The sequence below is a fragment of the Hyperolius riggenbachi genome, chromosome 8 (assembly GCF_040937935.1).
Source record: "Hyperolius riggenbachi isolate aHypRig1 chromosome 8, aHypRig1.pri, whole genome shotgun sequence".
NCBI lineage: Eukaryota > Metazoa > Chordata > Amphibia > Anura > Hyperoliidae > Hyperolius > Hyperolius riggenbachi.
Window position 1 is genome coordinate 194,652,384 of NC_090653.1, and position 27,294 is coordinate 194,679,677.

The 27,294-nt window shown below is 43.9% G+C and overlaps 1 protein-coding gene across 1 annotated transcript in view; it reads right to left on the reverse strand.

Annotated features, from left to right (window-relative positions):
* Window positions 1–1,927: 1,927 nt before the first annotated feature.
* The window catches only part of LOC137527429 (uncharacterized), a 171,988-nt gene continuing 146,621 nt past the window's right edge, over window positions 1,928–27,294 (reverse strand). Inside the window, exon 6 of the mRNA XM_068247945.1 lies at window positions 1,928–8,153. Within this exon, the coding sequence (XP_068104046.1) occupies window positions 8,037–8,153 (117 nt within the window). The 3' untranslated portion in view covers window positions 1,928–8,036. The remainder of the gene's footprint in view (window positions 8,154–27,294) is intronic.

The window sequence follows — 27,294 nt, forward strand, 5'->3', positions numbered from 1 at the left end:
GGCTGATCTGTGCTGCGGGGGCTCTTCAGCCCGCAGCACAGATCAGAAATCAGGCAGGGCGATCAGACCTCCCCCCTTTTTTCCCCACTAGGGGGATGTCCTGCTGGGGGGGTCTGATCGCCGCCGCGCTGCTGTGCCTAGCGGGGGGGGGCTCCTTAAAGTCCCCCTCCACAGCACTAGTCCTCCCTCTGCCTCCTTCCCTCCCTCTCCCGTCCCCTGTGTGCGGCGCTGGACGGAAAGCCGTCCTGCGCCGGATAGGCTTTAGCCTATCAGATGCCGGCGATCCCCGGCCAATCAGAGGCCGGGGATCGCCGAACTCCTCTACGGCGCTGCTGCTGCGCAGCGCCGTATATATGTAAACACCGGGGAAGATCTTCCCCGCGTGTTTACATTTACCCTGCGAGCCGCGATCGGAGGCTCGCAGGGTGTTCACGGAGACACCCTCCGTGAACTGACATGGAACGGCCTTTCCATGGAAACCACTTCAGGATTCAGGGGCGTAGTTAAGCGTATGCAGAATCCTGAAGTGGTTAATATTGAAATTTTTAGGGTTCATTGAGAACATGGTTCAATAATAAAATTATTCCTCAAAAATACAACTTGCCTAATAATTCTGCACTCCCTATATAGGCTGTACCTTGCAATACACCAAATCTTTTCAAGGGTGCCATAGCCTGCATGCATGATGAGCTATAAATATTGATGTCTAATCACTGTAATGTTACCATACTCTACATTCTTTTTATTGTTTTCTGTACTGCTCATCTTTACAATTCAATAAATCATTTTTTTTTTTGTACAAAAAGTCATAGGCGCACATACAAGAAAGACAGAAAAATTGATATCTTGCATTACCGATAGAAAATTGATATTTTTTTCCAGCATTCTACTATCCCCTTTAGTTCCAGAAATCCGACTGATATTGGCTCTGAAAAGGATTCTTTACAGAGACGAGGTGCAAGATAGCTATAACTTAGCAGTAGGAATGTACACTTTTTTTTTTTTGGTAGGTCATAGGTGTACTCAAGGTTCATACACACCTACCAACTATCTGTCCAACTATCTGCCAAACTTGTGCGTTAAGCCCCATTCACACGCTCAACAGCAGTCTTTTATGCAGCACAATTGTCAAACAGCTTTTGTTGTGAAACAAGTTGAAAAAAAAAATAATTTTTTGCTATTGTTCAAAAAGCTGATAAAACTGATAAGAAGTCAATCCAACAGTTGGATTGACTTAGTATCAGCTGTTTTTAGTCGTTTACTTTTTTTTATTGGTTTCAACTTGTTTCACAACAAACGTTGTATGGGGTTTAACAGATACGTTTGGTAGATAGTTGGACAGATAGTTGGTAGGTGTGTATAAACCTTAAAGGCGCGTACACACGCCATGCTTCCGCTAACAATGGGTCCGCCAGACCCTCCTACTGGGCAGACGTTCTGCCGACAGTAGCACGTGTGTACACGCTGTCAGCAGACTGATCAGGCTGTTTCTGAATGATCCGCTCAGCGGGTCGTTCAGAAACAGCCTCATCAGTCTGCCGACAGTGCATACACACTTGCTACTGTCGGCAGAACGTCCACCCAGTGGGAGGATCTGGCGGACCCATTGTTAGAAGAAGTATGGCGTGTGTATGCACCTTAAGAGCTGCAATTCTAATGTGAAATGTAAACAGCAGCCATAACATTGTGAGGCAGAAACAGAATCAATCCGCTCTCAGGGGAGAGAATGAATTACCATTAGAACTTTTCAGCACTACGTTGTTCCCTTGAGTGTTTGTTCAGATAGATTCAAGTGTTTTCCTTTCTATTTAACTTTTCAGGGAGCTCTTACTGTATTTGACTGCCTCATATGTATAGATAAAGGCACGGATTTATTAGCTCTTGCAATGAAGGAAAAAAAATAGAAAAAGCGAACACAGGCAAGCTCTGAGGTGGATAGGCACATTATGTACCCATGTTTATTTCATCCTGTAAGACACTATGCTTGTAAGAAGTGTTAGTGACAGAATGTGGGTTCAGTTCTATTGGTACCTGAAAAGCTCCATTTCCTGTATGGACAATCTGAATTGCCAAATGTCTTAATTTTGAGTCCCGCTAATCAAAAATGTGCATACTAATTAAGAGCTCACTTTATATGCACACATTAAAAACAAGCCTGTGAGGATAATTGCCCCCCCCCCCCCCCAAAAAAAAAATAAGATGTCTGTACTTACCTTGGTAGGGGGAAGCCTGTGGAACTTCCAAAGGCTTTCCACATCCTCCTGCCAACCACCGATCCGGCAATGGGACTACCAGAAGCTCATGGCCACGCCACTAAGCTACTGTGCAGGAGCAAGCCACCCTGCACCTGCGCAGTGAGGCCAAGCACAAACAACAAGCCATTGTCTTTAAGGGCTCTCAGTGCTAGAATGACAAGGAGAAAGGGGGTTGGGAGAAGCCTTTGTATTTTTCAGAGACTTCCTTCTTTATTTATATAGCGCTGACATATTACGCAGCAATGTACAGAGTATATGGTCTTATCACTAACTTTCCCTCAGAGGTGCTCACAATACAGTCCCTACCATAGTTATATGTCTATGTGAGTATCGCGTAGTGCATGTATCATAGTCTAGGGCCAATTTTAGGTGGAAGCTAATTAACTTATCTGTATGTTTTTGGGATGTGGGAGGAAAACAGAGTGCCTGAGGGAAACTCATACAGACAGGAGGAGAACATACAAACTCCTTGCAGAGGTTGACTTGGCTGGGATTCAAACTGGGGACCTAGCGCTGCTAGGCAAGTGCGCTAACCACTACGCCACCGTGCTTATACTTAAGTACACATTTGGGCCACTTTTCTTTACTCCATGTGCACTTTAAGTGTGTACATAATTAATATGCACATATTAAATTTGCAGGATGCAAAGTAAAAAAAAAACAAAAAACAAACAAAAAAAACCTCTGCAATTCAAAATGTCTATGCCGGAAGCTAAGCTATTTGGAAAAAATATACATTTGGCTGACACTATTTGCAAATAAAAGCAAATGGAAAAGGATCTAAAAATCTGTAACTTGTTTGTAACTATACATTCGCCCTTGCATGTCATAGGTCATTGCATGGATATATATATATACACACTCACCTAAAGGATTATTAGGAACACCTGTTCAATTTCTCATTAATGCAATTATCTAATCAACCAATCACATGGCAGTTGCTTCAATGCATTTAGGGGTGTGGTCCTAGTCAAAACAATCTCCTGCACTCCAAACAATGTCAGAATGGGCAAGAAAGGTGATTGAAGCAATTTTGAGCGTGGCATGGTTGTTGGTCCCAGACGGGCCGGTCTGAGTATTTCACAATCTGCTCAGTTACTGAGAATTTCACGCACAACCATTTCTAGGGTTTACAAAGAATGGTGTGAAAAGGGAAAAACATCCAGTATGCGGCAGTCCTGTGGGCGAAAATGTCTTGTTCATGCAAGAGGTCAGAGGAGAATGGGCCAACTGAATCAAGCTGATAGAAGAGCAATGTTGACTGAAATAACCACTTGTTACAATCGAGGTATGCAACAAAGTATTTGTGAAGCCACAACACACACAACCTTGAGGCAGATGGGCTACAACAACAGAAGACCCCCACCGGTTACCACTTATCAGGGCTGTGGAGTCGGAGTCGGGCAATTTTGGGTGCCTGGAGTTGGAGTCGGGAAAAAATGCACCGACTCCTAATGAATTTGTAACTGTAATTAAAATAGAAAATATGATAAAATGTTCTATTTCTCAGATAATAATCATTAAAAATAATGTATATATACAGTAATAGCTGTGCTTAGTCCACAAAAATGAAATAAACCAATCAAAATTAGTTGTGCTGCTTCAATAAAGCAGTCCCCGTATTTTTAAGGTCAGATATACATATCTGATTGTGACTGTATATATGATGTGTACACAGGAATCTCTTATATATACTAAATAACATCTATGCTGTAAGAATAAAGCCTGATGTGTAGCTGTGTCACTAATAGAGATGGTCAATGAGATGGAAATCATTCTGCATTGATGATGATTTATGCAAATGTACACACTCCCTTTGCTGATGAAATCAAATAATTTGATATGTTAAAATTTGGTTTGGTGACTACAAATTAAAGGGTACCTGAGACGGATGAAAAGTAAAGTTTTATACATACCTGGGGCTTCCTCCAGCCCCCTTCAGGCTAATCAGTCCCTTGCTGTCCTCCACCACCCGGATCTTCTGCTATGAGTCCTGGTACTTCAGCCAGTCAGCGCTGTCTGGCCGCATGCCGCTTCCACAGCCAGGAACATTCTGCACCTGCGCAATAGTGCTGCACAGGTGTAGTATGCTCCTGGCGGCGGAGTGTGTGTATGCGCACTACGCCCGACTGGTTTAAGTACCTGGACTCATAGCAGAAGATCCAGGTGGTGGAGGAGGCCAACGAGAGACTGATTATCCTGAAGGCGGCTGGAGGAAGCCCCAGGTATGTATAAAACTTTAATTTCATCTGTCTCAGGTTTACTTTGTCACACAGTAGTACTATACTCTACATATGCACTCCCCACAGAGCTGCAGAGAATCCACTGAGAATGCTGTGCACATTGAACACAGAGAGGTTGTCTGTTTACAATCTCCTCATTCCCCTGCAGAGTACCTGCACATCATTCTTACATGTACCCACACTTACATTGCCTAGGGCCTGATAGATGTTCTTTGTTCCGGTTTGTACCTTTTACAAGTACTCTTACCAAGGACTAGTTTTAGTCTATAGGGAATAAATATAGTAGTCTACATATCCTTCTCACTTCAGTTGTCTTGTAAAATTCCTAAGCGTTGGCAGTTAAGAGACAAATTTCATGTTACATACTTTTAATCAACAGAATTGTAATATGCAAATTAGAGGAGTCGGTGGAATCCTAAACTGAGGAGTCGGAGTTGGTGGATTTTTGGACCGACTCCAAAGCCCTGCCACTCATCTCCACTACAAATAGGAAAAAGAGGCTACAATTTGCACGAGCTCACCAAAATGGGACAGTTGAAGATTGGAAAAATGTTACCTGGTCTGAGGAGTCTCGATTTCTGTTGAGACATTCAAATGGTAGAGTCAGAATTTGGCGTAAACAGAATGAGCACATGGATCCATCATGCCTTTTTACCACTGTGCAGGCTGGCTGTAGTGGTGTAATGGTGTGGGGGATGTATTCTTGGCACACTTTAGGCCCCTTCGTGCCAGATGGGCATTGTTTAAATGTCACGGGCTACCTTAGCATTGTTTCTGACCATGTCCATCCCTTCATGACCACCATGTACCCATCCTCTGATGGCTACTTCCAGCGGGATAATGCACCATGTCACAAAGCTCCAATCATTTCAAATTGGTTTTTTGAACATGACAATGAGTTCCCTGAACTAAAATGGCCCCCACAGTCACCAGATCTCAACCCAATAGAGCATCTTTGGGATGTGATGGAACGGAAACTTTGTGCCCTGGATGTGCATCACACAAATCTCCAACTGCAAGATACTATCCTATCAATATGGGCCAACATTTCTAAAGAATGCTTTCAGCATCTTGTTGAATCAATGTTCTGAAGGCGAAGCGGTGTCAAACACCATATTAGTATGGTGTTCCTAATAATCCTTTAGGTGAAAATATATATATATATATACATATATACATATATACACACACACACACACACACACACACACACACACACACACACACACACACACACACACACACACACACACACTTGTTTTTACTTTACCTAGAGGTTAACTTCACACTATGAGCATTCAAATGCAGGCATGGTGCAACACACATGCTAATTCCATTACACAGTTAATTGCTACAAACATGTTATCACACAGTATTCAGAAACGCACAGCAGTAGAAGTGTGTTAAGGATAATGTAGTCCATCATACCTCAGAGATGTGAACTTGTTCATAAAACTCTAAGAGCAGTGCATTCACATGCTGCAACATAGCCTGAAACAATGTAGCCCAAGCCATTGAACATAGCGTGAAATCAGCCTTAAAGAGGAACTTCAGCCTAACAAACATACTGTCATTAAGTTACATTAGTCATGTTAACTAAAATAGATAGGTAATATAATCTCTTACCCACCCTGTTTTAAAAGAACAGGCAAATGTTTGTGATTTCACGGAGGCAGCCATCTTTTTGGTTGAAAGGGAGTATGACAGGGAGCATGAAGCACAGATCCAACTGTCCTGTGTCCTAATCACCCCTCCCAGTTGCTAGGCAATGAGAATATCATCAGAAATCCTATCATGTTTTACACAGCATCAGGGGAAAAAGCCCGGGCAGATTTCTTTGATGGGGCGGAGCTTAGCTAAAAATGAGACTTCTATAAGAAAAACAAAAGGTCTGATGCTGTGAAACTGTTAAAGAAACGCCAAGCCTTTTAAGTGCTGCTGAGTAGTTTAGTTTGGAGGTTCACTTTAAACTAAGCAAACTCAGTGCCAAATTAGTAAAAGGAGTGGCTATTATTATTAGAAATATTCAGGGTGAAAGAAAACCTGTATGGAAAAAGTCTTCCCCTTGGGGGTACTTATCTTGGGAGGTGGAAGCCTCTGGATATTAACGAGGCTTCCTCCGTCCTTCTCAGTAGCCCCAATCCACCGCTGGCTCCCCGAGAGAAACTGCCACTACAATATTGACATCGGAGAGCCTCACACAAGCACAGTAGCAGTTTCCCGCTTGGGCTCCAGCGGAAATAGCCAAGCCTTGTCGGGTCCGCTATACTGCATAGGTGCAAGCTATCTGCACAGTAGAGCAGACCCGATCAAGCTCTGCTATTTTCACCCAAGTGGCAAGCAGCTGTTTAGGGGTCCCAGCAGTGGAAGCAGTTAGTGCACCTGCACGATTCACCGACAAGCCCTTAGTGTATTTTCTGGGGGTGCCAGCATTGGATCAAGGGGGCTATTGAGGACAAGGAAATCCTCATTAGTACATGTAATCAGAGTCTCTCCCCCCCCCCCCCCCGAGCTAAGCACCCCTAGGTGCACTTTTTTCACTACAGGTACCCTTTAAGACATGAAAACTTTTTTTTTTTTGCAATGAAAAAAAAAAAAAGAGTACACATTGACTGGTTGCTTTTAGTCATTCCAAATACAGGTAGTCCCCGGTTAACGAACGAGATAGGAGTAGTAGGTTTTTTCTTAACCTGAATCTGTTCTTAAGTCGGAACAAAGTGCTATCTCTGTCCCCTGTACCTCCTCTGTGCCTCCAGTGTCCCCCATCTGAGTCACTTCTGCCCTCTGCACCTGCTTATACACGTTTAAAAGCCATTTTTTCTTTCAAATTTTTTAAAGTGCAATTTTCTCAAAAACTACAAGTCCTATTTAAAAAAAAAAAAAGTTGGCTTGTTCCCATGGAAACACTGAATCCATGCCGTTCATATCGGCGGGTCGTTCGTAAGTCGGGGAACTACCTGTACAATAGATTAAGGACATAGTAAGATGCAGGAGAAAAAAAAAAGCAAACTGTGCAAATATAATCCCTTCCATAAAAAGTACCAAAATAAATACACATTAGGTTAAAACTAAAATTTGATTTTTGTAACTGAAAAGCAAGTCCTGCAATTCTTAAAAATAAAAAAGTCCAATGTTTTGTCTTGAAAATCACATTCAATTAGTTGCCCGAATAAATATATCACAGAATTAATTACAAGTGTATTAGGCATATTTTAAGGTTTATAGTTATGTATAGGAGCAGACAATGAGAGTTGTCCATTTGGTGTCACTTCACTTGCATTATCATCAAGGAGCCCTGAAACATCAGCATTGGGAATGCTGTCGTGATAACTGCTGAAGCTGATGTTGTCCTCTTTCAGTTCAATGGTCCAAAATGGAGCGTTGAGCTTTCGATTTTGGTACTCTCTGTACATGTACACTGCTCCCACAAAACCCATAAGAAGAACAACCACAATAATAATAACTGCCAATATAATGATATTGAATTGAGTCCATGACATATCTGCCAAAGCAGATGTACTATTATCAGAAGAACTTGTCATATGAATAGTCTGAGATGTTGTAGACAAACTTCTGATTGACAGTATTGCTGCAGTCGTAATTGCAGCTGTTGCGCTTGTAACATATGTATCCAGTGTAGGCTTTCCAGAACTCTCTGAAAAGAAACAAAGTTACAAAATTGAATTGTGATTTACAGCTTGTAAAATAAAAAAAAATCAATAACACACAAATCAGATTGAAACCAGCATCTTAAATTAGTTATTAAAAAGTTAAAGAGAACCTCTTGCCTCATAATTCATGTCGAGGCAGGAAGGGGGAAAGAAATCTGCTAAAAGGGGCAACTGCAATGAAAATCCAACATTTTTCATGTAAACAAAGGAAAACTTCTGTTTTTACTGCTGTTCCAAGTTACTTTTCCAATGATGCCATGGGCTCACATGATAGTCCTTCATGTTACTGACACCAGAAGAGAGTGGAATTCTCCTTAGTGAGTACATAAGAAGTGGCAACACTCTTGAAGATCTTTAACCTTTTCCAGACCGCCGCATGTAGATCCTACACTGCACTTGTGGCTGTCTAAGCCTGATGCGGCGTAGGATTTACGCCGCCTTCCGTTTCCGCTCCCGACACTCTGTATGTTCTATGGCTGTTCTGCTGATCATGTGCCTCTTATGCCTGGTACACACCATGCAATTTCCCATCAGATAGATGGGTCGATAGATAATTTCCAACAAATCCGGTCGGATTTCCAATCGATTTTCTGATTACTTCTATCTATAATAAACACAAACTGCGCCTGCCAAAGTACAAACAGGTGCAATAGCATATGCTTCAATCGAGTGTTCGCTATCACAAGTCCTTGAATATCAGTCTATAGTGCTGTGACAGCGCTCCTCTTCTTTTCTACAATTTAAACATAGAAAAAACAATCGCACATAGTGCATTACTGTGAATCGCAAAGTACAGTTCCCCACACGTGCATAAGTGGAGGGGCTGTAGAGACCACGAGTGATGCACAATTGAGCACTTATGCACGTGTGGGGAACTGTACTTTGCGATTCACAGTAATGCACTATGTGCGATTGTTTTTTCTATGTTTAAATTGTAGAAAAGAAGAAGAGCACTGTCACAGCACTATAGACTGATTACTTCTATGAAAATTGATTTGATTTCCGATCGTTTTTCTGATCGTACCTGTCGGAAATCATCTAATCAATCCATTTATCTGACAGGAAATTGCATGTTGTGTACCAAGCTCTAAACTTTTAGCAGTAGATTCTGAACTGGTATGCCAATCAAGTGCTCTGACTGAAGTCTTAAAGGGAAGGTCCAAGCAAAAAAAAAAAAATGAGATTCACTTACCTGGGGCTTCTACCAGCCCCATGCAGCCATCCTGTGCCCTCGTAGTCACTCACTGCTGCTCCAGTCCCCCGCTGGCAGCTTTCCGACCTCGGAGGTCAGGGCCAAATTGCGTACATTTTTACACATTCCCTCTAGTGCAGGAACATTAACACATACATTTTTACGCGTTAGTGGTGAAACGCGTACATTTTTGTTCCTGCACTAGCTGGAATGCGTAAAAATGTATGCAATGTGGCCCTGACCTCCGAGGTCAGAAAGCTGCCAGCGGGGGGCTGGTAGAAGCCCCAGGTAAGTGAATCTCATTTTTTTTTTTTTTGCTTGAACCTTCCCTTTAAGGTGCGTACACACATGCGACTAGTGTCGTTTGAAACGATCGTTCCCCGATCGTTTCAAACGACGATCGTTTAAAAAAAAGCAACCAACGATCATTAAGTCTAACGACGGACGAGCTAGATCGTTAAAAAAAAACGAACAATCTAGCTTGGCGGATTTTTACCAACGACGATCGTTTGCAAAAGTAGTACATCGTTGGAAACGGTCATTCGTACTAGGCTTGACATGCGCATTTCGCTATTTCTCCATGAAACTTCTCATTTTTATGCGCAAGCATAGTTGCTTTACGTGATGTAACGTTCGTTCTAACGATCAGATCGTTACACACATTTTAAAACTAACTTTACTTAGGTCGTTCTTTCATCAATTAAAAGTTCGTTCGTCATTCTTAACGAACGATCGTTGTCGCATGTGTGTACGTAGCATTAGGCAGGGAACATACTTGCCTTTTAGTTTTCTGAGCACGTTTTCTGCATACTTTTTCTGCACACCAAGTGTGTTTCCATGCAGGAAAACGCGCACGTTTTTTCACAGAAGCTGATGTAATTGATAGAGAAAACTGACAGAATGTGTAGAGACACCATGCAGAATGTCAGGTTTTTTTTATCTGCGTGCGAACATCATAAGTGTGAACTAGCTCATTGATTAACATGAGTTCTCAGTTTTTCTGTGCAGAAAACGCGCACAAAAACAGTCAAGTGTGTTCCCTGTTAGTTGCACACTTGTTTCAGACACAAGTGTGCAATTCAGGCACTACTGGAGCCAAAGAGATTAGCAGGACTGCCCGCCAACTGGCATTGTTTAAAAGGAAATAAATATGGCCACCTCTATATGTCGCTCACTTCAGATTCCCTTTAAAGCAAATCTGAAGCGGGAAAAAACAAAAAAAATTATAGTATAATGAATTGTATGTATAGTACAAATAACCAATAGAACATTAGTAGCAAAGAAAATAAGTCATGTTTTATAGTGCAGGAAGAGTTAAAACACTTCAGTTGTTATGCAAAAGAGCTTCTCTGAGCTATTTGGTCAAGACACAGTCCTGTTTTCTAAAAATAAAAAATGAAGTTTGCCTTCTTAACCACATTCCGACCGCCCACAGCCAATGGGCAGTGGCAAGGGCTGGGCCCAAACGACCGCAATACGCCCATCGGCGGGAGGTGTGGTTATGCGGCGATCGCGTCATGCGATCAGCTGCTGGCAACAGGCGCCGCCCACCTGGCGCAGTAACCCACCGGCCGTTCGGAAGCACCGGCAGGTTATTAGCTGCAAGATCGCCGCATACAAAGTGTATAATACACTTTGTAATGTATTCAAAGTGTATTATACAGACTGCCTCCTGCCCTGGTGGTCCTCAGACATTTCTTTTTGATCACCCCCCACACACACACACTCTCAGATCCTCCCTAGATCCCCTCCCCCATAATCACCCCATCACTGCCACCCATCAGATCAGACCCTAACCTGCCCCTTACGGGCATCTGATCACCCACCCACACCATCAGATCGCCCGCAGACCCACCCTCAGATCACCTCCAAAGTGCATTGTTCTGCCATCTAATCACCCACTGACCACCCATCAATCACCCCCTGTCACCACTACCCATCAGATTAGACCCGTATCTGCCCCTAGGGCACCCAATCACCCGCCCAGACCCTCAGACCCCCCCGTGTACACATCTATTTTTCCCTGTAATCACCCATCAAACACCCCCTGTCACCGCCACCCATCAGATCAGACCCTAACCTGCCCATTGCGGGCATCTGATCACCCACATGCTCAGATGGCCCGCAGACCCACCCTCAGATCACCTCCAAAGTGCATTAAGATCTGTTCTGCCATCTAATCACCCATCAATCACCCCCTGTCACTGCTACCCATCAGATCAGACCCTAATCTACCCCTTGGGCACCCAATCACCCACTCACACCCTCAGACCCCAGCCCTGATCATCTCGCCAGTGCATTGCTTGCATCTATTCCCCCCTCTAATCACACCTTGAGACACCCATCAATCACCTCCTGTCACCCCATAGCACACCTACCCATCAGATCAGGCCCTAATTTGCCCCGTGTGGGCTCTTGATCACTCGGCCAAACCCCCAGACCCCCTTCTGATCACCTCCCCAGTGCATTGATTGCACCTATTTTCCCCTCTAATCACCCCCTGAGACACCCATCACTCACCTCCTTTCACCCCCCTAGCACTCCTATCCATCAGATCAGGCCCTAATCTGCCTAAATTTTTCTGATCACTGCTGGTCTCTACAACTTAATTGTGGCTGAGACCAACCATTATCCCACACAATACGCAACCGCCAATCCATACCCAGCCTTTTCAGTGGAAACCACTCCAAAGTTTCCGAACGTAACATTTTTTTGGGCCTTCTCCTTAACATGGGTCTAGTCAAAAACAAATGTATTGCGGTCTTATTGGTCTACGCACCCAATACATCACACATGCCCATGTTCTCTGCTGCCATGTCCAGGTCACGATTTGAGAACATCCTGCGCTTCATGCACTTCAGTGCCCATACAACCTGTCATCTAAGAGGCCACCCTGCTTATGACCGGTTCCACAAAATTCGCTCCCTCATAGACCACCTGTCATCAAAATTTGCAGATGCTTATACCCCTGAACAGTCATTTTGAGGCATTTGGTTTCCAGACTACTCACGGTTTTTGGGCACCTAAAATGCCAGAGCAGTATAGGTACCCCACAAGTGACCCCATTTTAGAAAGAAGACACCCCAAGGTATTCTGTTAGGTGTATGATGAGTTCATAGAAGATTTTATTTTTTGTCACAAGTTAGCGGAAATTGATTTTTATTTTTTATTTTTCCACAAAGTGTCATTTTCCACTAACTTGTGACAAAAAATAAAATCTATGAACTCACCATACTCCTAACAGAATACCTTGGGGTGTCGTCTTTCTAAAATGGGGTCACTTGTGGGGTTCCTATACTGCCCTGGCATTTTAGGGGCCCTAAACCGTGAGGAGTAGTCTAGACGCCAAATGCCTCAAAATGACCTGTGAATAGGACGTTTGGCCCCTTAGCGCACCTAGGCTGCAAAAAAGTGTCACACGTGGTATCGCCGTACTCAGGAGAAGTAGTATAATGTGTTTTGGGGTGTATTATTACACATACCCATGCTGGGTGGGAGAAAGATCTCTGTAAATGGACAATTGTGTGTGTAAAAAAATAAAAATCTAAAAACATTGTCATTTACAGAGTTATTTCTCCCACCCTGCATGGGTCTATGTAAAAGTACACCGCAAAACACATTATGCTACTTCTCCTGAGTACAGCGGTACCACATGTGTGGCACTTTTTTGCACCCTAACTGCGCTAAGGGGCCCAAAGTCCAATGAGCATGGTGAGTCCGTGGCAGATTTCATTTTTTTGGTCACAAGTTAGCAGAAATGGAAACTTTTTTTTTTTTGTCTCAAAGTGTCATTTTTTGCTAACTTGTGACAAAAAATAAAATCTTCTATAAACTCACCATGCCTCTCAGTGAATACTTTGGGATGTCTTCTTTCCAAAATGGGGTCATTTGGGGGGTATTTATACTATCCTGGAATTTTAGCACCTCATGAAACATGACAGGTGTTCAGAAAAGTCAGAGATGCTTCAAAAATGGGAAAATTCACTTTTTGCAACATAGTTTGTAAACGCTATAACTTTTACCCAAAACCAATAAATATACACTAAGGGCCCATTTCCACTATCATGAATTCGCATGCAAATTCGCATAGCAATACTAGTGAATGGGACTGCTTCCACTTGTCAGGATTACTTTGCGTTTTTCTGTGAAGAAAAAATTCGCAGAGCCATCAGAATTCGCATACCGCTATGCGAATTGCATACAATGTATTTAATAGGAAATTCGAATGAGGTTTGGGTATGCGAGTTTTCATGCAAATTCTCATGCAAATTCGCATAGAAACAATGGAAAAGCACACCAGCACTGCCATGGTTAAATTCACCTACATAGTCATCCATGCAAATTCGCATAGAAAATTGGCATGAAAATTCGCATAGACCCGCATGCGAATTTTTACCGCGGCGATTCGCACCGCACAAGTGGAAATGCAGCCTGAATTTTTTTTTTTTTTTTTTTTTAATCAAAGACATGTAGCACAATAAATTTGGACAAAAATGTATACAGAAATTTTACTATTTGACAAATTATCACAGAAAGTAAAAAAAAAAAAAAAAGTCAAGTCTTTTTGGATGAATAAAAACTAAAAATCGCAGCAATCAAATAGCACCAAAAAAGCTGTATTAGTGACAAGAAAAGGAGGGAAAATTCATTTAGATAGTAGGTTGTATGACCGAGCAATAAACCGTTAAAGCTGCAGTGGTCTGAATGGAAAAAAAAGGCTCTGGTCCTTAAAGCAGGCCATACACTGGCTCGATTCGCGGCCGTTTCGACAGCAGATTCGATCCTGGGATCGAATCTGCTGCCAATCGTTCGCGGTAAACGCAGCCGCCGATCCGATTTCCTCCCGAAATCGGATCGGTCCGTCGATCGCGCCGTGCGGGAAATTACCCTCGATCGCCCGCGGGTAAAGTGCGCGTCGCTAGCGGCGGCCGATCCGATCAAGTATACATTACCTGAGGCTGGCTCCCGGGCGTCTTCTCCGCGCTGCACGGCTCTGTTCCGGCTCCATCCATCCCGGCGCTTCCTGTGTCACTGCAGTGACCAGGAAGTTCAAATAGAGGGCGCTCTATTTGAACTTCCTGGTCACGGAGTAACACAGGAAGCGCCGGGATGGAGCCGGAACAGAGCCGTGCAATGCGGAGAAGATGCCCGGGAGCCAGCATCAGGTAATGTATACGGGGGGGGGGGGGGGGGGGACAGGCGGCAGGAGCAGCTCAGCAGATGGTGAATCGGTTTCAGGCTGAAATCGATTCACAATCTGTTTGCAGTAAAGGCAGCCATACGATCCCTCTCTGATCAGATTCGATCAGATAGGGATCTGTCAGCTGGTCGATCTAATGGCACATCGACCAGTGTATGGCCACCTTTAGAGGCGAAAAGACTGTGGTCCTTAAGTGGTTAAAACAGAAGGGATTTGTGATTATTCAGGTTGGAGTGAGCTCTTAGGTGTCCCACAGTGCATCACTGCTGAATAAGCAAATCAGCTCTTTGTTGTCCCTGATAGCTAAACGCACCTCCAGAACCATTGGAATGTAATTATGTTTCAGCTTGTTAATATTAGAGACAAAACTGATCCAACATGCATAAAGACTGTTCCAGATTGGTTGATCCTTATCAGCTTATGGCATGGAAATATGGCTTTATGGGGGTAGGATTTGAAACAGTTACAAATTGCCCAGCAATCTCATGGTGAACCAGAATTCCTAGGGGTGTGTAAGTTGCTGAAAGATTAAAAAAAAAAAAAAAAAAAAAAAAAAACTTACTAAAATGCTATGCAAAACAGAAGTTTGCCTTCTTAATACAGAAGGTATTTGCAATTATTCAGCTGTGATTCACTGTGTGACACCTCGGAGCTCACTCCAACCAGAATATTTGCAAATAACTTCTCTTTTAAAGCGGACTGGAGATGAGAAAAACACAGATCCAGGAGCACCAATATTGGCTTCAAGATAAAGTGTGCCTCGGTCGCACCCCAGTACCAAGGGGCCCCAGCAATGAATGTCCTCAAAGACCGGCACCACAAGAAAGTATTATAGCTCAATTACTTTATTCTGTCATCAAATCGCAACGACAGACCGCTGTTTCGGCCATAACAAGGCCTTTGTCAAGTTGCAGACAAAAAAAAAAAAAAGGTATTTTGTCTGCAACTTGACAAAGGCCTTGTTATGGCCGAAACAGCAGTCTGTCGTTGCGATTTGATGACAGAATAAAGTAATTGAGCTATAATACTTTCTTGTGGTGCCACAAAATGCCTATAGAGAGAGGTCTGCTGTAGGTGTAGAACACCTATAGACGGCGGCAGCAGTCCAAGGGTTAAAGGATACCAGCGCCTAAAGGAGGAGGAGAAGAAACTGGGGGGGAGCAGGCATGTAAGGAGAGCCCCCTGTCCTACAGCTTGCGACCCCGGCCGGAAGCACTCTGCGCATATGACGTAAATTGGGACTTCATGCACAGAGTTCTCCCGGCCATGGTCAGGCGCTGTAGGCCGTGCAGCCGGGCCAGCGCAGGCACTGAACTCAGTGCCACCATTTTGAAAAGTAGAAATAAAGAAAATAGCTGTGTTCATCCTACACAAACCATAAATAAGGCAAAGGGAGGTGCAAATGGATGTGTATTAAATGCAAATCTAAATTAACCCTTGCATACCTAATTTAGGTTATTCGATTATTGTAATCGTAATTGGATGAAGATCGGTGCCACCAAGTGCATGCCCGACCAACAATGCAACCAATTTCCGGCCAAAATTGGTTGCATTAATCGGTCAGACATGCTGTAAGATGTAGGGCCTACTTGCTCGATTGGGTGCACGGCAGTAACAGTGAGCAATATTGGGAGGACGATGAAACCCCTGATGCTGTCCATCCTTATGTTTGATGTCGTTGCCCCCCCCCCCCCCCAGTGCACCCTATACATTGTGGACTCTGCTTGCTCCAAGCTCCCTCCACCGTCCATATGTGCGCCCCACATGGTTGCCTAGTAAAGGCACACGTGCCCACATTACTATGCAACCACCTGAGGGCGTGTGTATGGGCGGTGGAGGGAACCCGGAGCAAGCGGAGGCTGCGGACAGGTAATGTATGGAATGCATTGGGCATATTAAACATTAGGGGGACAGCAGTAGGTCGGCGAGGCAGCGAATGCAGTGTCACAAGGCCAATTCCTGCTCGATTTCAGCTTGAAATGGATCATGAATCTGCCTGCGGTTTATGGGCAGCTGGCAGATCTCAATCAGATTTGATCAGAGAGAGATTTGACTCTTGGTCAAATCTGACAATCATCGCTAGATGTATGGGTACCTTAAGGCTAGAACTTAAGTTCACAGTGGAGCATTGTGATCGAACTGAGGCATTTTAATGCATAGAGATGCATTATGTTCAACTCTATGCAATGTTCTGAGTGCATGTGGTGTGATGTGATTCAACGGACTCTGTATCCCAGCGCAGTACATGCAGTGCATTAAAGAGAACCCGAGGTGGGTTTGAAGAATATTATCTGCATACAGAGGCTGGATCTGCCTATACAGCCCAGCCTCTGTTGCTATCCCAAACCCCACTAAAGTCCCCCTGCACTCTGCAATCCCTCATAAATCACAGCCACGCTGCCGACGAACAGCTTGTCAGAGCTGACTGTGTTTATCTCTATAGTGTCAGTCTGCTGCTCTCCCCGCCTCCTGCAGAACTCCAGTCCCCGCCTGCATCCCTTCCCTCCCTGCTGATTGGAGGGAAGGAATGGGGGCAGGGACCGGAGCTATGCAGGAGGCGGGGGAGCAGCTGAGACTGACACTACAGATGTAAACACAGCCTCACAGCACGGCTGTGATTTATGAGGGATTGCAGAGTGCAGGGGGACTTTTGGGATAGCAACAGAGGCTGGGCTGTATAGGCAGATCCAGCCTCTGTATGCAGATAACATTCTTTAAACACACCTCGGGTTCTCTTTAAATGTTAAGTGGTGGCGAAGCATACTTTTCATGTACGGTATATGACTCACTTTTCCCCTCCATATTGTGAACTTAGCCTAACACTACTGTACATGTGTACACTTAAAGGGACCATGAGCAGTGGCAAAAAAAAAATAAATAAATAAATAATCTGGACTTACCCGGGGCTTCCTCCAGCCCTCCATAGCCTGCGAGGTCCCCCGGCATCCTCTTGGTTCTTTCCGTGGTCGGCTGATGGCTTTGGTAATCCTGAGACTTCAGCTGAACATATCTGATGTGTACACAGGAATCTTTTCTATATAATAAATAACATCTCTGCTGTAAGAATAAAGCCTGATGTGTAGTTGAATCAGTAATAGGGATAATTAAAGAGATGCAAATAATTCTGCATCTTGCTCCTACACATGCATACTTGGCGCATGAAAAACTTACAAAAATTCAGTGGACAATACATCCTCAATGCTGCCAAAGCGGTCCTATTGAGGATATAGGGCACCACCCAGATTCCCACTCTCAGAGAGCTAATTAAGGAAATAGACTGTCCAAAGGATGCAAAATGATCAAGATGAGCCTTTCCTTACTGGGAAAATCCAAGCAATACTCAAAAATTTGGCCCATCAGGGATGTGTTTAGGGAATCGGAGGAGTTTAACCACTTTACCCCCGGCGGTACGAATTTCTCCGTCCCTTTTTTCCCCTCTAAAAAAAACCAGGGACGGAGAAATCCGTACCTTCCGCGCTACCGCCGCTGTCCGCGCTCCCGCCGCTCGTGCGCGCGCACCCGCCGCTCGTGCACGCCGCCGCCCGCCCGGAGATCAATGAATGGGAAAATCCATTCCCGTTCGTTGATCTAGCCCCCGCAATGATCTGCTGCTTCTTTCAGAAACAGCGAGATCATTGTGCGTCTCCCAGCCTCCTACTGCTTCCTGTAAGCGTCCGGAATGCTGCTTCTTTCAGAAACAGCGAAATCATTGTGCGTCTCCCAGCCTCCTACTGCTTCCTGTAAGCGTCCTTCCGGACGCTTACAGGTCGCATGTAAACAAACACTCTTGTGGCCAAATAGTAAACTACACCCTAAAAAGCATTTTACATATACAAACATTACATTTACACAATAAATTAACTCATTACCTCCCACACTCCCCAATTTTTATTTTTTTTTTGTAATTAAAAAAAAAAAAATACAATAAAAAAACAAAACAAATAGTTACCTTAGGGACTGAACTTTTTAAATATTTATGTCAAGAGGGTATAACACTGTTACTTTATAAACTGCGGGCTTGTAATTAGGGATGGATGCAAAACTGAAAAAAATGCACCTTTATTTCCAAATAAAATATTGTCGCCAAACATTGTGATATGGGACATAATTTAAATGGTTTTATAACCGGGACAGATGGGTTAATACATTTCATGGGTTTTAATCACAGTAGCATGCTTTATTTAAAAACTATAATGGCCGAAAACTGAAAAATAATTTTTTCCCACATTTTTTCCTATTTCCCCATTAAAACACATTTAGAATAAAATAATTCTTGGCATAATGTCCCACCTAAAGAAAGCCTAATTGGTGGCGAAAAAAACAAGATATAGTTCATTTCATTGGGATAAGTAATAATAAAGTTATAGACGAATGAATGGAAGGAGCGCTGAAAGGTGAAAATTGCTCTGGTGGTCAGGGGGTAAAACCCCTCAGTGGTGAAGTGGTTAATGCTAAACTGTCCGCTGATTAGATATAGAGTAGCCCACTTTACCCACTTATACCCCTTTTGGCATTTCTTGGCAGCTCTTTCTCTCATGCAGGTATAAGCTGAGAATCCTAGATATTAACCTGCTAGACCCTAATGGTTTTTATTCTGTTATTCCTTATGATTACTTAACTCTTCTTGTTAGCAATTATTATAGGTTATTGTGTTACTGCCTAAAATGCAGCCTATTTGAAATTCTCATGCTGGAGACTTCAATGTGCCATTTTGAGTAACCATGAGTTCAGAGTTCAGATGGTGTGGTTTGCCTTCTTAAAGCAGAATGGATTTGCGATAGTTCAACTTCAAGTAAACATCTGTAGTTACCCACAATGTACGGCTACTGAATATGCCCATGAAGCCAGGTTTACATCCAGAACTGCTGGTATATAGCAAGCTTATTGCTTTAAACATTTTAGAGCCACACCAACAACGCATGCAGACAGCTTGTTTTTGACTTCTGGTCCTTGGTTCTATGGAAAAGGGCTCGGACCAGTACAACAGAGTAACCAAGCAGCTCAGGGTAACCCAAAACCACAAGTATAGGGGGTCTAAGAGACCAAAAAGCCCTCCTACTAAAAAGCAATGCTTAAAGCGGTGTGCATTAAAACAGATGGTATTTGCGATAATTCAGCTTTAAGTGAACATCTGTGGTTACTCACAATGCACCGCTACAGAGTTCAGATAGAAACTAAGGCCTCTTTTCCACGGACTGTTGAGCTGTGTGCTCAGCAAGCAGTTACCAGGCAGCAGTGAGCAATTACCATGCAGCAACAAGCAGTTACCAGGGAGCAGTGAGCAGTTGTGAGAGTTTGAGAGGCATTTCACTGCCTATCAACAGTCTGTGGAAAAGAGGCTTTATGGGTTTGTCTACAACCCAAGCGATTCCTTCCTTATGGCAGGGTTTCTCAAACCTGTCCTTGTGACTCCCCACCAGTGCATGTTTTGCAGTCAACCTCACCTGTGTACTGGTAATTAGTGTCTCAACTAGTTGGATTCCATGTAGCTGGGATACCAATTACCTCACCTGTGCATAGGTGAGGCTGCCTACAAAACATGCACCATTGGGGAGTCACGAGAACAGGTTTGAGAAACACTGCCTTATGGGACCACATTAAACCTGTCATTGCAATTTAGAGTGAAAACACTGAATTCTAGCTTAAAAGGACAACTCTGTTGAGAAGAATACGTAGGTTGCCATTTTATTTCCTTTTAAACAATACAGTTGTCTGGCAGCCCTGCTGACCTATTTGGCTGCAGTAGTGTCTGAATAACACCAGAAACTAGTATGCAACTAATCTTGTCCGATCCGACAATGTCAGAAACGGCTGATCTGAGTATGCTTGTTCAGGGTCTATGGCTAGAACTATTAGAGGCAGAGGATAAGATTCAGCAGGATAGCCAGGTAACTGGTATTGTTTTAAAGGGAATAAATATGGCAGCCTCCATATCCCTATCGCTTCAGTTGAACTTATGTTACATACCTTCAATCAGCAAGATTGTAACATGCAAATTAGAAGAGTCGGAGTAGGAGGATTTTTGTACCAACTGCACAGCACTGGTAATTACAGTGCCATTTTGCACTGGTGCAACTTAACTGTTGGCCAAATGCTAACTCTCTGCATACTGCATTTTTTCCTGTGCTTGATCATGTTTTTCCTGATACCTCCATGACTCCATACTTCCTGGGTTAGCTCCTCCCCTCTAACCCCTATAGGACCCATACCAAAACTATAAATAAAGGTCATGACCCAGTAGACCTCATTCTCTTTTTCGTCCTCAGACACTATAGGATCCAGGTTATTGGTAGATATATTTATGTAAATGTGTTTTGTACTTTGCTTTGTTTTATGTTTCTGCTTATTAAGCACCTTACCCATGCTATGCCAGGGTTTTTTTTTTATATGGTCGTATTTTTTTCCCCTGAGCAACATGAAATGCCTAGGATTACTAAATGTGTCCACAGAGGCTTCATGTGGATCAACATGGCATTTTTATCAGGCTAAATGCCTGCTGGATTACTGTGAGCCCGCTTTAGGGTGCGCTTTGCTTACCTAAGCTTTTCGTTCTCTTGGTTGGTTAGGGCAAGTGACAGTGCGGTGGCATTGCTGTTGCCTCTATGGAGTGGACTATGGACTATGTGGACTATGGCCGCTATGTGGACTATGGCCGCTAGTGGACTATGGCCGCTACGCTTCATACTGCGGTCCTCCATGCGGGGTTGGCGTCCGGAAGTGATGCATACGCATGCGCAGGACAGTGGGTTCGGCTAGGCGGAGACCGGCGGCCATGTTTGTTGTGGGCAGGCATGCCCTTCAAGCGTAATGGCGTGCAGTCACGCGTAATCACGCGGCGTGAGTGCCGTGCGTCGCCTTATTTAAACAGAAGATCTGTGCAGGCAGGGTGATAGGAGGCTGAGGTGGCGGCTCTCAATCCTGCGACTCACAGATCAAGTTTATGATGGATGATGTAGAAGGTAACAGTGTGGCCATAGGATAATATTGCTGAAGTGTATGTTTGTATATAGCAGTTTTTAGTAATAGAAGTTATATTTATTCCCCACAGTTAATCCTGCCGGAAATGTTGATCCAGGTCCCTCTGGGTAAGGTTCCTAATTTTTTAAGGGGACAGAAGAAAAAAAAAAAAAAAAAAAAAAAAAAAAAGGGTTGTATTTTAAATTAAATACAAAAATTAAGATTTCCTTACATCTGCAACAAGAAATTAAATTATTGCTTATGTCTTGCAGAGCAACTAATAAAGAACAAGGAGATTTGAGGTCTAGCAGACCACGCTCCAGGTCCAAGTCAAAGCACAAGAAGCATAAGGTGAAGAAACATCATCACAGATCTTCCAGATCTAGGTCAAGATCACGTTCCACCAGAAGGAGACATTCGTCTAGATCAAGCAGGAGATATGACTCAAGGACTAGATCACGGTCTCCGACGCACAGACGCTTGCCTGTCATGGACCAGTTTTGGGCTTGCCCGAACCCGGCAATGCCAGATAAAACAGTTTGTGATTCATGTTTTATTCAGCTGGCAAAAGCTCAGGAAAATAAAAACAGAAGATATATCGGAGGTCATTAGGAAAGTGGTCAGGGAAGAAGTGATGGCTCACACGTCCACGGTCCAGCCACTGGAGGAGCAGGATCAAGATGTTGCGGTTTCAGAGGATGAAGAATCTCCATGTCTATTCGACTTTAAATTAACTAATCCTTTCATTACTGCTGTTAAAGAAGCATTGGAGTGGACAGACCCACCGGCTGAGGAAGATCAGAATAATGAATACTATTCTCATCTTACAAAGAAATCAAACACCTTTCTGATTATGAGGGAGATTAAAAATATAATCCCGGAAGAATTTAAAAAAGTGGAAAATAAAACATATCATAATAGATTCGCAAAATTGTACCCTTTAAAAGAGGAGGAGGTACCCTTTCTGCAAAACCCGCCCGCAGTAGACGTGTCACTTTCAAGACTAGTTAAACATGCAACGTTACCTAAAGACTATTTAAAGATGTTCTGGAACGTCGAGTTGATAATGACCTCAAGAAATCATATCTGGGTGCAGGAGCTACATGTAAACCAGCAATTGCCCTTACAGCAGTGGCAAAGGCCTTGAAGGTATGGACCTACAATATCGAACAAGCTATAGAGGCAGACGCAGAAAAATCTGATATAGCAGCAATGGAGGATCTCAAAATTACTGACGATTTCGTAGGAGAGGCATCCATGGACATTTTGAGATCTTTGTCCAGGATTATGGTTAATTCAGTAACTGCCAAACGAGCCATGTGGCTTAAACCGTGGAGAGCAGATTTAAGTTCGAAGCAGAATTGGGTAAAAATACCATATGATGGAGAAAAACTGTTTGGAAGTGAGATGGACAAAGCCATATCTAGGGTTACCGGAGGAAAATCCGGATGAATTCCTCAGGACAGACCACAGAAGCGTAACTTTACTGGTCCCAGGAAACAACAATCAAGCCGCTTTAGAGATGCTACGTCATACAGACCGGGGGAAGCCTTTTAGAGGAAACTGGAAGAGCTCACAAGCTTCACTAGCTAGGTCCCTCAAGACAAATATCCAGAGCCCGGGACAAGCCAAACAGTCCTTTTGAAGTTGCGCCCACCCAGATATCCATAGTGGGGTCAAGATTAAGAGACTACAAGGATGTTTGGGTGGAGAGAATACCAGACAAATGGGTGCTCACTACCATCTCAAGGGGTCACAAGTGGAAGTTTCAATGGACTCCAAACAACAGATTTATTCCGACTTGCCTTTCAAAAAAAAAAAAAAATCTACAAAAAGCGAACACCTTGAGAGAATATGTGATTTCATTACAACATCAAAAAGCAGTAGCACCAGTGCCTTTATTGGAACAGGGAGAGGGGGTATATTCCCAACTATTCCTAGTACAGAAGAAGAGCAGAGGTTTCAGACCAGTAATAGACTTAAAATACTTAAACAAGGCAGTGACAATTCCAAGGTTCAAGATGGAGTCTCTCCAATCAATTATCCCAACTATCATGCCGAACAATTGGATGATATCGATCGACTTACAGGATGCCTACCTTCACATACCCATCCATCCAAGATTTCAAAGATTCCTGAGATTCTGCATAGACGAAGACCATTTCCAATTTACTTCTCTGCCCTTCGGGCTGTCAACAGCACCCCACACTTTCACAAAGCTGTTGATTTCGGCCATAGCACAACTGAGGTTAAAGAGCATCAGGATATACCAATACTTGGACGACAGCCTGATACTAGCGGACTCAAGAGAAAAGCTTATCCAGCACAGAGACATCTCGATCAAATTTCTGACGGAACTAGGTTGGGTCATCAATCGACAGAAGAGTCAGATGGAACCTACTCGAGAGTTGATATATCTAGGGGCAACATTCAACACGGTAAACAACACAGTTTATCTACCAGAGGAGAAGGTCCAGAATCTGGTAAAGACGATACATTGGATACTACAATGTCAGATACATTGGATACTACAATGTCAGCTACTATCATCAAGACAGTGTCTTCAGGTCCTGGGACTGATGTCGTCAGAAATCCCGATAGTCAGGTGGGCCAGATGGCACATGAGATCTTTTCAATTAAATTTGCTGAAACAATGGAACAAATTGTCAATGAATCAAAGGATAAGACTATCAATATCGTGCAGAGTGTCCCTCCTATGGTGGACGGATCCAGGCAACCTGAGACGAGGTTTCTCTCTAGTGCCGTACAGATGGATCACAATTACGTCGGACGCAAGCAAAATTGGATGGAGGGCCCATTGCCTTCAGCACTGGGCTCAAGGTCGGTGGCCTTCATTACAAACGACAGTGGTTTCCAACATACTGGAGCTCAGAGCAGCATTCCAAGCAACCCAAGCATTTGCACATTTAGTAAAGAACTCAGCACTCCAAATGGACAACCGAGTGGCAGTCGCATATGTGCAGAAACAAGGGGGCACCAGGATTGGTCATTGATGAGGGAACTTTCGCCATTGATGGAATGGGCAGAGTCCAATCTCTTATCGATCAGAGCAGTATATCTTCCAGGCAAGCTGAATGTCCAAGCGGATTCATTATCAAGGAAAACGATCAACAACAACGAATGGAAGTTGAATACGACAATCTTCAGGCAAATAGTTCAACTATGGGGACTTCCCCAGTTATATCTTTTTGCGTCTCATCTCAATTATCAGCTACCGAGGTTCCTGTCACGACACTTGGTACCAGGTACATATGGGGTGGATGCTCTTACATCCTCATGGAAGGCAACGATGGTTTATGCATTTCCTCCAGTTCCACTGATGCTCAGATTCTTGCAGAGATTGAAGACTGAAGAAATCACAGCAATAGTAATAGCTCCATATTGGCCCAAGAGGCCTTGGTTCCCTCTTTTAATCAAGATGTCAGTGTGTCCACCACTGAGATTGCAGACAACCAGGGACATATTATCGCAGAACGGGATATACCATCAGAACCCGGAGGTATTGTCACTAAGGGCATGGAAATTGAGAGGGGGCTTTTGAGACTAGCTGGCTTTTCTGAAGCAGTAGTAAATACCTTGCTGCAAGCCAGAAAGGTATCAACTAATAAGTCATACCATAGAACATGGAAAAAGTTCATGGACTTCTTACTCTAGGGGTGTAAATTTTCGATCACCATCTGTACCGCATATATTAGACTTTTTTACAGTCTGGTGTGGATGTCGGATTGAGTGTCAGTACACTCCGATGCCAGGTTTCGGCCTTGTCAAGTCTAATAGGTCAAAGACTGTCATCAGAAAGGTTGATTCAATTGTTTTTCCAAGCACTATTGAAAATAAGACCTCCCATAAAAAAGATACTCCCTACTTGGGATTTACCTCTGGTTCTGGACTATCTTTTATCAACTCCCTTTAACAAATTGAATTATGCTCTATTTGGAATCTGACACTTAAAGCAACCTTCCTAGTAGCTATAACTTCTGGAAGAAGGGTCTCGGAGATACAGGCATTAGGAGTTTCAGAACCATACATTGTTTTCTATCCTGATAGAGTAGTTTTGAGGCCAGTCATGAGTTTTTTTTACCTAAAGTAGTTTCAACAAGACATTTGAACCAGGAATGGACATTACCAGCATTTCCACAGTCCCAGGAGGGACCAGGCCTTCAGGAGCTGGATATGGCCAGAATACTCCAGTACTTATATTGAAAGGACTAGTTCATTCAGAAATTCAGATCATTTGTCTGCCCGTCAGGATCCAGAAAAGGTAGGGAAGTGACATCAAGGACCATCGCCACTTGGATAGTGAGACTGATAAAAGCAGCCTACAGGGCCAGGGGAGCAACGGAAGCTCCTTCAACTTCGGCCCACTCAACTAGGAGTGTATCAACTTCATGGGCAGCCTCATCAGGGGTTTCACTCACAACAATTTGTAAGGCAGCGAACTGGTCTAGTCCAAATACCTTTATTAATCATTACAGTGTCGATCCCTCTGTATTAACTACAGTTGATTTGGGGAAAAAAAAAGTGTTGTCTTCTGTACATAATTGTGTTTTTTTTTCATACATAAATATTGTTGCATTATACCCCCCCCCCCCCCCCCGGTTATCTTTTTGTTATGCTAGTAAAATCCCAGGAAGTATGGAGACATGGAGGTATCAGGAAAGCCAGAAAATTTGTACTTTTGTAATTTTCCTTTCCTGATACAACTCCATGTCGACATACGACCCACCCTTTTATTATTTTTGTGTCTGAGTACTATGGACAAGAATGAGGTGTGCTGGGTCATGACCATTATTTATAGTTTTGGTATGGGTCCTATAGGGGTTAGAGGGGAGGAGCTAACCCAGGAAGTATGTCGACATGGAGTTGTATCAGGAAAGGAAAATTACAAAAGTACAAATTTTCGGGCTTTTTCCCTGCCTCTAAAAAGTGGGAGTTGCCGGCAATGTGCATCAAGGTACAGGACGGCTTGATCCCCCCCCCCCCCCCCCCCTTAAAAGGGAAGGTTCACGGTCTATCTTAAAAAAAATAAAAATACAAATTCACTTACGTGGGGCTTCCTCCAGCCCGTGGCAGGCAGGAGGTGCCCTCGGCGCCGCTCCGCAGGCTCCCGGTCTCCTCCAGCGGCGCACCCGACCTGGCCAGGCCGGCGGCCAGGTCGGGCTTCTTGTGCGCTCCAAAATGCGCCTCACGGCGGCGCGCTGACGTCAACGGACGCCCTCTGGGCTGTACTGCGCAGGCGCAGTAGTTCTGCGCCTGCGTAGTACAGCCCAGAGGACGTCCGATAACGTCAGCGCGCCGCCGTGAGGCGCATTTTGGAGCGCACAAGAAGCTCGACCTGGCCGCCGGCCTGGCCAGGTGCGCCGCCGGAGGAGACCGGGAGCCTGCGGAGCGGCGCCGAGGGCACCTCCTGCCTGCCACGGGCTGGAGGAAGCCCCAGGTAAGTGAATTTGTATTTTTTATTTTTTTTTAAGATAGACCGTGAACCTTCCCTTTAAGAAATTTTTCACTGTTCACTAAAATTTCTTGCACGATTCGATTTGTAACCTCTTAGGCCCGGTTCACATTTGTGTTTATTTGCGGACCGCAAAGTCCGTTCCTCCGGATCCGGACTGTGGTCTGGAATTTTCCAACCTGCTCCAATTTTCCGGACGGCTCCTCCGTCCACCGCCGCTGAAGGGCACAACACACTTCCGGATGAAAGCCGGACATCCTACCCCACTTCCTGTGGGGTTCTCTATCTTGCAGGCGGCCATGT